At 40.7% G+C, this 11,021-nt stretch overlaps 1 protein-coding gene across 2 annotated transcripts in view; it reads right to left on the minus strand.

Moving 5' to 3' along the window:
• podxl2 (podocalyxin-like 2) overlaps nucleotides 1-7,979 on the minus strand; it is a 42,565-nt gene extending 34,586 nt beyond the window's left edge. Inside the window, exon 1 of one of the 2 annotated variants that reach the window (XM_036559853.1) lies at nucleotides 7,524-7,979. In XM_036559853.1, the coding sequence (XP_036415746.1) occupies nucleotides 7,524-7,557 (34 nt within the window). In that variant the 5' untranslated portion in view covers nucleotides 7,558-7,979. The remainder of the gene's footprint in view (nucleotides 1-7,523) is intronic. The other variant, XM_036559854.1, reaches the window with a different exon arrangement.
• Between the last annotated feature and the right edge of the window lie 3,042 nt (nucleotides 7,980-11,021).

The raw sequence follows: 11,021 nt of genomic DNA on the forward strand, positions 1-11,021 counted from the left end.
GTACTCGTGGCTTTGTACTAAAAGAAGGCAGGAGACTGCGGCCTGTTGAGCAGCTGAAGTGTTGTATTAGGCAAGAAAAGAAAAAAATTCCACTTTCACAACTAAAATTGGTGTTCTCAGCTCCCAAGCAATTATTGAACATTATTAAAAGGAAAGGTGGCGTGACACGATGGTAAACACGCTCCTATTCCAACTTTTTTGGAAGATGTGGTAGACATCAAATGTAGAATAAGCATATATATATATATATATATATATATATTATATATATATATATATATAAAAACATACATACAAAAACACTAAAGTTAATTAGCTGAAATATTTCCCAACGTTTTTGGAATTGGGTTTGTAACTTATCTAGTAATTAATAAAGTTACTCTTATCTCCTTGGATCCAATACCACAGAATTTCTACTACATTTATACCTGTCCACCAGAATTTCTACTACATTTATACCTTATACATTGGACCTTTTTTTATCAATACTGGCCTCCAGTATCAATACTGGCCTTCACTGAATGCCAGTGTTGTTGGATACCCAACATTTTGAGTCAGCTGAACCTCTTTCACCTAAGTAACGTGCCTTAACTACGTCTTGACACTTTGAGAAAAAACTTTTTTTTTATGAAATGGTTTTGTGGCCAGATTTGCATGTAAGACTAGCTTCATAATTTGATTAGAAACAAATCACAAACATCTTAGCCCCAGAGAATGATTGAGCTAGCTATATATTACTGTAAGCTACATTAAACTGCCAATAGTCAACATTTATCACATGATATCATGAATTTGGTAATTACCATTTAGCAATTAAAGTTACTGGTAACTACTACTAACTAGAAAGTAGTGTGCATACCCACTATTCCACCAATTCTGAACTATACCTGTGTACCATTTCTATCCATTTTGGCTTCTATGATACTTTCTCCTTGATTTACCCCTGTGACACACACTAAAATAGAAAACAAATGTACACACAATTAATTAAGCACTTTTGGCTACCTGAAGAACCTTTGTTACTTGTTTTAAAGTATAAAGAACCTCCATGTAATGTAGAGGTTTTATGTCAACATTTTTTTCAAGAACTGTACATCCAAGCCAACCTTCTCACTCCTCGTGCTGCAAAATACCACATACTATGGCAGTGCCACTACTGCATCGTGAGGTACCAGCCACTGCCCAGTCCCAGTTTCCACATGGCTGCTCCTGACCTGTCTTTTTACTGACAATGAAACTGCCGTGAGCTCCCTGAGCTCCATCTTCAAGGGCATGCTTTGGACCTGAGCCCAGAAGATGCTCCTGATGTGTAAACACGTGGATGTAGCTAAACCAGTAAACCCCAAAACTCCTCCATTTCAAAAGCTTCTCTGAGAAAACACGCTACCTGTTCTGGAATTCTAGTGTCTGGAGGATAGAAAGTCATGCTCATAGTCAGGCTCTTCAAGGTCAGTAGCTTAAATCAGGAGACAAAGGGAAGATCTGCAATGAATTTATGAGGATTAACATCTCAAGGGGGTTCATTCTTACCATGGAACAGAAGCTACAGCAAAAAAGCCCACGCACTGTCATTCACTCAGTTTTTTCATCCTCTCAAGCACATAAAGCCTATAATTATATATTGATCTTCGCTTAAAATATGTGCATAATATAGCCCAACGTATTATACACATCAGACCTAATGCAGACAGAAAGAAAATGAAGCTGAAAATAGCACGATTATAGTTAATCTGGATTTGATGAAGCCAATTTCTCAGACCCAGATTAAGCCTCATCCTGGACCGAAAACCCTTTGAACAGTTATTTTCCACTGAAAGTTTAGTACAGGATTAAGCTTAATCTGGGGGTCCGAGTAAAACTAGCTCTGCGGATTTGCCACATAGAAGCCCGGACAGTCTGCTTTTCTTTGCAGTGTTGTAATCTGTAATCCACAGTGGAGCATGAATGAAAACAACACATGAATGAGCAGCTCACAGGCCATGGCATGCAGAGTGGAGCATTTCTGTGGAGGCTTTCAGAAATGGGTTTTAATTTCATACCAGCCACAACATGTCTGCACTGCACCTGTTCCTTCAGACGGGGCACTGCTGACAGCTAGTTGAGACATCTTTATATAGCACACATTCATCTGCCTCAAACAAAGAAGCTGTGCATGCAAAGCATGCGCGTATACATTTCAACCTCCATATCCTACATTTTTCTTGCATTTTATTTTCAGGTCCACTAATAACATATGTGGGGGGATTCTGTTTTGAAAAAACTCGTACTTTATTTTCTAACCTCTCTCTGACAATTACACAGGCTACTGTTATTACTGAGCCTTTAAGACTGATATATGTAAATCAGCTCTGCTCTTATTGGCTGTGCCTCATTGGAAACGCACTGAAACGCTCTTTATAACTTCAGTGTGAATGGGCGGCGTTAAACTGCTTCATGCTGAAAGGGTGGATATATGTAAATTAGTTGGTTCTTGTGACATCACAAAAACAAATAATTCAAATCAGACTTTTTTTGCAGCTTGGATTCTGTGTATATATATATAAGCAATAGAACACGAGAGGGAGTGTGTTATTGTGAAATAACATCACAGCCGTGATGTTATACGCGATAACACACAACCTCCAGTGTTCTATTGCTTTAATACAACAGTTAAATAAATAAAGCAAGAAATTAATAAATTGGGCTGTGAACGCGGCGTTTAATATGTTTTAATGTTAGCAATTCCTTCCTCCAAATTATAGTTCCTTAACAAGCAGCTCGCTGCTACGTCAGAGTAACGAACTCGGCTCACTCGGCAGTTCGTTCTCCAGCTCTTTACACTCAGTTCCGAAACTGTCATCACCACTGAGCAGCTTTTTTGTTTTTTTATTGAGGCAGTTTTATGGTTCAGTCCGATTTGGTCAGAAATTTATACCCCACCAATTAGCACTGAGCAAACTGCAAGCATCATCACTATATTACACTATATTGTTATGCTACACTTATATATAGCTGAATCTCAAATGGCTCACTACTCCCTATAGGGTGCACTGCATTGTTCACAATCAAATAATGTCTTTCAGCATATGGCTGAATTCCAAATGTACCTTTTGGACATTAAATGCCCTGCTTGGATTTTAAAGCTTTTAAACCATTTCATGACCTATGAAGTGCTCTATATGTGGAGAGAAGGGCTGGATACTGATTGAATTTCATATGATATTTTCCAAATATATCACAATCTATATACTAATACTAAAAAGTATGTTTATTTTTCTTAAAACGATACCAAAGAAAGTCGTATACAGTAATGTTTTCACCATATTATTTCCAAGGAAATGTACTATTTATTAATTTATATAGTTTTTATTTTGTTCATTCCAAAAAATCTGAAGCACCCAGCAACTAATATACATTGCCGTTTACTGTCAGGGTCTAGATACCCTTAAAAAAAGAACAAAACAGAGTGTAAAAATAAAAATAAAAATAAACCACTTGGCAACAGGGATACTATTACTTTTCCTGGGTATAATGCTCATTATCTATTGACTTTATGGCTACAAATATCCCTAAAACTAAAAAGCAAGACCACGGTATACCAGAATAGTCGATATATCATCCAGCCCTAATATGTTGCCAATTGAGACTCACCCTGTGTTACTCTGAACAGCGTTAAAGGTACTGATAGTTCTGGAAGTATAAATGTTGACAGGATCCCAGGATGTCCAGTTTTGCTTTGAGGTTTGTCTACTACAGCAGATGTACACATAAACTGAAAAATCAGTCTATTTCACGAACATTAAGAAGCAGCTCTCCCCCTCATGACACGCAAATCAACCATTTGCTGACGTCAGAAATGAGCAATCTGAGCGAGCAGCCCACCTGAGACCTCTTCAGCCACCTATTAATTCTCACTTCGACTGCACAGTGCGGCTCTGTCTGCTGGTTCTCCTCCCATTTGGAACTAAATCACCTCTCGATGGGGCAGCACACTGGAGCCCTACAGAGAGATAGATGCTGAGTCTACCTGACCTGAATAGGTTCTCCGTCTGGCTGACTTTGCAGCAGTGTGTAGGTGGGACGTTAGCATGAGGAGGGAGATTTATAGTCTCCAGTCCAGGCTGCAGTTTCTTCAGCAGTGGTCATAACCATAAAAGAATGGGAAAGTACCGGACAAAGAGAAAAAGAAAGAGACTACCGGAGGGACATCTAAAGACGTAGGTTGGACAGTGGAGAAAGATTTCTGGGGAATTCTCAGGAAAGAAAATAGGCCAACAGAGGCAGAGCTCCAAAAGATGATTCACAATTTTGTTACAGTGTTGGATTTTTAAAAATGGTGAAGCACGGTTTGCCTATTGACTCCACAATTGGGTGCCATTTAGTCCTGGTAACTATTGAAAATTAAAATGTATTTGTACTTTTCATCATTGAATCTAAGGAAACATGCATTAAGCTTTTAAAAAATGTGTTAAGCCATCTTATTTTCATAAGGTTTCTTTGCTGTCAGTGGTAAATGAGTAGCAGGGTTGAGTACAATTAAAAATACTCAAAAAATATTAACCAGCATCCACACTAATGTCTTCAGGGCATTCTAACAATTTGCTTGAAGCTGCACTATGTGAGTTTTGAAGACCCCTCTGGTGAAAACATGTAACACAACATATAGTAGAACATTTTGTAGTCAGTTGTGTTTCGGACTAGGGCCGGGCAATACGACAACATTTATCATTACTGTAAAAAATAACATCACAATGTCACAATATGCTTTTCTGGGCATATTGTGGATATGGTCAGTACTTAAAAAACACACCAGCTGCATTTTTGATTACAGAGAGAACCTAATTATTCCTGTTTAATTGGATTTGGTGCTGCTCAGTATGATAAATGCTGAATAAAATTCATTAAATTTATAGTTTTTGATATGTTTTTAAATGTCGGACTGCTTTGTCTGTTCTAACTTTTCAAATGCCAGAAAAAGAAATACTGTGACATATCATGAAAAGTTTTTAAATTATCATGATTACATTTTTGCCACATCAAAGAAAGAAACTGACGTGTCTTCCGATGATGTAAGTGAATTATCTACTACTGTTATCATGTTTTCATCAGTATAAAGCTGGATTTGCATTTGAGATCTAAACATTGAGCTGGACCGTCTTTTGAGCCTGTGCGTGTGACGGTAGCATGTAAAGACGTAACATGTGGTCTGAAAATCCCGACGCCTCTGATATTTAAATTACTATTTACAGGCTTTACAGGGCAACTCGCATGGACACCATACTTCGTAATGATACACTGAATTTTAACAAAAATATCTTACAAAATGCTTAAGGGTTTTTAATAATAATATAAATAATTTACTATCTACTACATATATGTAACAGGGATGTACATTTAAAGTGACCTCAGTCAATCACAATATCATTAAAAATAAAGAATGTGAAAATTTTTTCTTCTTTCCATAATAATCAGGAAACTGGGATGCTGTTTAACTTGTGTAATACTTCCACATATTTCAGATATTTAATGGGGTGATTGTGTTCAAGCGACAGGGTCGAGTGTATGTTGTGGAACACGACTCAAATGTACTTTTTTCCATAATCTATAATGGATGCACAACAACTGTCCCACTGCACTGTAACTACACTTTACCTTGAAACTCAATCATAAGATGCTTGAAATAATGACAGTCACGTTATTTCTGCACTAATATGGAATCAGTGTAACATCTCATGCTTTAAACATCTCTTTTCATGAGTCATCCTTCATAAATTATGAAAAAAGAACATTTTAGTCGTGTTCCACAACATACTCAACCCTGCTGCCTGAACACAATCACCTCTATGAAATATCTAGAAAGCATCCCAATTTCCTGAATATCATGAAAAGAAGAAAAATGCATTTTCACATTCTTTATTTTTAATGATATTGTGATTGACTGAGGTCACTTTGAAAGTACATCCCTGCTACCCAAAGTATATTATACTATAGTATATATACTTATACTATAGTATATAGCATATATATATATATATATGTAGTAGAATTTATTGATATTTATCTGAAACATGCACATAGGTTATGGTGAATGACACTTTGTTATCTACCTTTCCTTCACATATATATTCATACATGTAATATCACTGGCATTCCAATCATGGAAGCCTGTAATGACAATGCTGTACAAATACCACAACACAAGATTCAAGGATCAGCTTCTCCTACTAGTGGGCAACAAAACGATGACTCATATGGTTGAAGGAAAGGTACGCAGCAAAAAACCCTACAAAGGCTCTGTGGTGCCCCTTCATATTCTTACAGTTTGCAATTCACAGCCTGTCAGACTGTTATGTCTGAGTCTTGACCAGAGCAGCCAAAACACAGCACGACTTTTGGCCACTCAATCTGGAAACCGATGGCCTCTTGCACAGGCCACTGGCAACACAACCTGACCACATTGGAGCAATCTGGTCTCCATTCATCCACAGCTCTCATATGTCTGAATGAATCTCTCCATTTTCAGTTAATAAACTGAATTAGTAATGTGGGGTGTGAGCTCTGTGTACATGAATTTGGTCCTTGTGCACCATTTCTTCATATGATATTACACCTGCCTGATAAACATAATTGATATTATATATAAAGAGATGACAAATATGATTATTTTTGCATTATCAGGCAACATGGCTGGTCCTAGTAAGAAGCATGAGTGGTTTGCAGTTCGCCAAGAGTTCTACACACTTAAAAAGATGGTTCTTCAAAAAGGCAGTGGTTCTATTTGGAACCATGAGTTATATACAGAACCATTTCATTAAAATTTAAATGGTTCTCTGCATGGTGAAATAGTTCAGATTGATGGAGGATGTGTTATATATGGTTCTATAGAGCACTAAAAAGGCTTTTATTGTTACAATGTCCAGCTTGTGACAATAGGAGAACCCTTTTTGGTGCTATGTAGAACCTTTTTTAAACATGGTTTCATATACAACACGTTCTGTCTCAATTTGAAGAACCCATTCATCATGAAAAGAGCCATTTGAGCATGAAATGACTCTCTTTAGATCTCACAGTTCTAAATAGAAGCATTCCCTGCTCTTAAGAACCCTTAAGAACCACCTTTAAGTGCGTAGAACAATTGACATGAGATTAAATGTAAGATTTAATGTACTAGTTTGAATTAAATGTTAGTGCCTGTTCACTTCAGCAGAACCAAAAAGGGAAAAAATGATAAAATAATAAAATAAAATGTTCACGGTTTTAGTATATTGAGGTAAACTAGAGGTCTGAGAATGTGCTGAGCTAACAGGCTACAAAGATGTGTTAAAACAAAGAAAACATACGAGGCTTCTTTTTCGAATTTTCCGTTCCACCTTAAATGGTGCAGCAGCTACATTCTGGCGCCGGGCGCCAGAATGTAGCTGCTGCACCATTTAAGGTGGAACGGAAAATTCGAAAAAGAAGCCAAGTTCAGCTTTGTGGAAATCACTGCGTGAGGTAAAAATAAGTCATTAAGAGCTTTTATTTTTTAAAAATAGTGTACTTACCTACTATGAGGCAGGAAAAAGAGGAACGAGGCATAGCTGCAGCTCCAACGCCCAGTGCTGGTCAGATAAACGGCTATATTTCAGAAACGAACCCGAAGGCTGTGCTGTCTGGACTCAGCTACTGCACTGAACGCACAGCAGTGCAGCCGGATTAATGGATGCACGCGGATGATGCAGGGCTGATCTGCATCTCACAGCTGGTCAGCGTGGTTCTCTGACTTAGTGACCCCGATCTGCAATGTGCCACTGCATGACGATGCAGACGGAGCCGGAGATGCGCTCAGGATTCTTGCTGATGAGAAGTCATCCAGGCTGCTGAGCGAGGAGGAGATGATCATGTGGTGTAAACGCTACACCAGCCTGTGAAAGAAATGCGTAGCGGACCGCTGTTGTCTTTCTACTCAATGAACAGCCCGCCCTTGCTGCGAGGCTGTGGCCGGTGCTGGTCAGCCCGCAGTGTCTGCAGGAGCCACCCTGGGTCCTAAAGGCAGTCAGGCTTTTACCCAAGTCCCTGTGGACCACGAGAATGGTCTGTCTGCGGGCACAAGGCTACAAGACACGCCTATTACAAGAAAGGGTCTACTACAAGGCACGCCCACTACAAGATATGTCTACTACAAGTCACGCCCACTATATGTCTACTACAAGACATGCCCACTGAGATATACCTGCAAGTCACGCCCACTATGTCTACTACAAGACATGCCCACTATAAGATATACCTGCAAGTCACGCCCACTATGTCTACTAGAAGATATGCCCACCATGAGATATGCCAGCAAGTCATGCCTACCATGAGATATGCCCGCAAGTCACGCCCACTATGTCTACTACAAGACATGCCCACTATAAGATATGCCTGCAAGTCACGCCCACTATGTCTACTAGAAGATATGCCCACCATGAGATATGCCTGCAAGTCACGCCCACTATGTCTACTACAAGACATGCCCACCATGAGATATAAATGCAAGTCACGCCCACTATGTCTACTACAAGACATGCCCACTATAAGATATGCCTGCAAGTCACGCCCACTATGTCTACTACAAGACATGCCCACCATGAGATATAAATGCAAGTCACGCCCACTATGTCTACTACAAGACATGCCCACTAAGATATACCTGCAAGTCACGTCCACTATAAGATGTCTACTAAAAGACATGCCCACAATCAGACACATAAGCTGTGTCCGAATTCAGGGGCTGCATTCTACACGTCTTCATAGACCTGTGAAGGCTGGGCCGAAGTGAGACGGTCTGCTCTACGACTGTTTTGCGTCACAGCATCGCTGTTCCCACCCTTACCGTGTCACAAAATGTCGCTCATCAAGTTCTTTTAAAGTACTTTAAAGATGGAGCCAGAAACTTTATTTTTTCATTTATTAGAGCTGTGCTCCTTGCTCCCTTAAACAAAACAAAATGTTAGTGTACGTTTTGCTACAGACCACATTGGCTTTTTTTTTAACATCTGTATCGTTAGCTATTCAACTCAGCTTAAACCCAATACTTACATTTAAAGTGTCTCCTCAGCAGCCGTTCGCTCCTCTGCTGATGCTGCAATGTTCTTGAATCCCCGCCAGCATGCAACGATCCTCGGGATATGCTGGCTGGATTTGTGGGTGGATCCTTCGTTGCCATGGAAAAATACATTTTTCGGCCGCATATGAAGGAGACTTCGAAATGAGACAGCCTAGTCGCACCGCTGTGACGCAATCGGCCTTCAAATGCAGCCTCTGAAGGATGCAGTCCTTGAATTGGGACACAGATATAGATGAGCCAAAACATTATGACCACCTGCCTAGTGTGCTGTTGGTGTTCTCTGTGCCATCAAAACAGCACCAACCACCAAGGCACTGACCCTGCACGGCCTCTCAAGGGGCCCTATGGTATCTGGCAACAAGACGTTAGCAGTAGATCCGTTAAGGATGGGACAGATGCTTGACGGGATTGAAATCTGGGGAATTTGGAGGCCAACACCTTGAACTCTTCGTCATGCTTCTCAAACCATTTCTGAACAACGTGTGCAGTGTGGTAGGACGTTATCCTGCAGAAAGTGGACACTAACATCAGGGGAATACCATCACCATTCTTAAACGTTGTTTAAGTAAGTATAACATGTTAAATTGACATCAACATGAAGGCTGAGACCCAAGGTTTCCCACCAGAACACTGCCCAGAGCATCACACTCCCTCCACCAGCTTGGCTTCTTCCCACAGTACATCCTGGTGCCATCACTTCCCCAGGTAAGAGCCGCACGTGTAACCGGATGTCCATGTGATGTAAAAGAAACAGGACACATCTGAACAGGTGACGTTCTTTCATTGCTCCAAGGTCCAGTTCCGATGCTCCTAGGCTCACTGTAGGCACTTTAGATGGGGGACAGGGGGTGAGCATGGGCACTGACCGGTCTATGGCTACACAGCAGGGTGCAAGGCAGTGTCCAGACACATTCCTCCCATAACCATTATTAAACATTTCTGTGACTTGTACTACAGCAGCCTTTCTGTCAGATTGGACCAGAGGGGTTGGCCTTCATTGCCTTTGTGCATCCCTGGGTATCCAACACCCTGTCGCCGGTTTGTGGTTTGTCCCCCCAGACCACTGTGGGTAGGTACTCAACTCTGCTCACCAGGAGCGCCTGACAAGCCTTGCCGTTTGAGATGCCCTGACCCAGTCGTCCGGCCATACTGATTTGGCCCATATCAGTGTTGCTCCGGTCTTCATACCTGCCCATTTTGTCTCGCATCAAATACATTTACTTCAAGAACCGACAGTTCGCTTACTGTCCAATCTATCCCGGACCTTGACATGCACTGTTAAATGTTATTCGTTTCATCTGCAAGGTCTTGTTTTGGCTCATCTGTGCACATCGTGAAATATATACAAAATCTGGTACTAAGCAGGGTATTTTGCTCAAAGACTCACTAAGTCTTAACTGGAGAGGTAATGTTTATTTTAGTTTATATAAATAAAAGAGGCAGCACGGTGGCGCAGTGGGTAGCGCTGTTGCCTCACAGCAAGAATGGCCTGGGTTCAATTCCCGGCCGGGCAACCAGGGTCATTTCTGTGTGGAGTTTGCATGTTCTCCCCGTGTCTGCGTGGGTTTCCTCCCACAGTCCAAAGACATGCACTCAGGCTGATTGGACACGCTAAATTGCCCCTAGGTGTGTGTGTGTGTGTGTGAATATGTATGTCTGTCTGTCTGTCTGCCCTGTGATGGACTGGCGATCTGTCCAGGGTGTATCCTGCCTTCCGCCCAATGACAGCTGGGATAGGCTCCAGCACCCCACCGCAACCCAGAAGGATAAGCGGTTTAGATGATGTATGTATGTACATATTTTTATATATATATATATAAATAAAATCCTTCACATACACAACACAGCTACACACTTACTTGGAGTCTTTGGGAGAACATTTCACGCTAACTTACATTACACAAATGGGCTAACGACATGCTTCATTGGAGAACAGCTCAGTCCCAAATGGCAC

The sequence above is a fragment of the Colossoma macropomum genome, unplaced genomic scaffold, assembly GCF_904425465.1.
Source record: "Colossoma macropomum unplaced genomic scaffold, Colossoma_macropomum, whole genome shotgun sequence".
Classification (NCBI taxonomy): domain Eukaryota; kingdom Metazoa; phylum Chordata; class Actinopteri; order Characiformes; family Serrasalmidae; genus Colossoma; species Colossoma macropomum.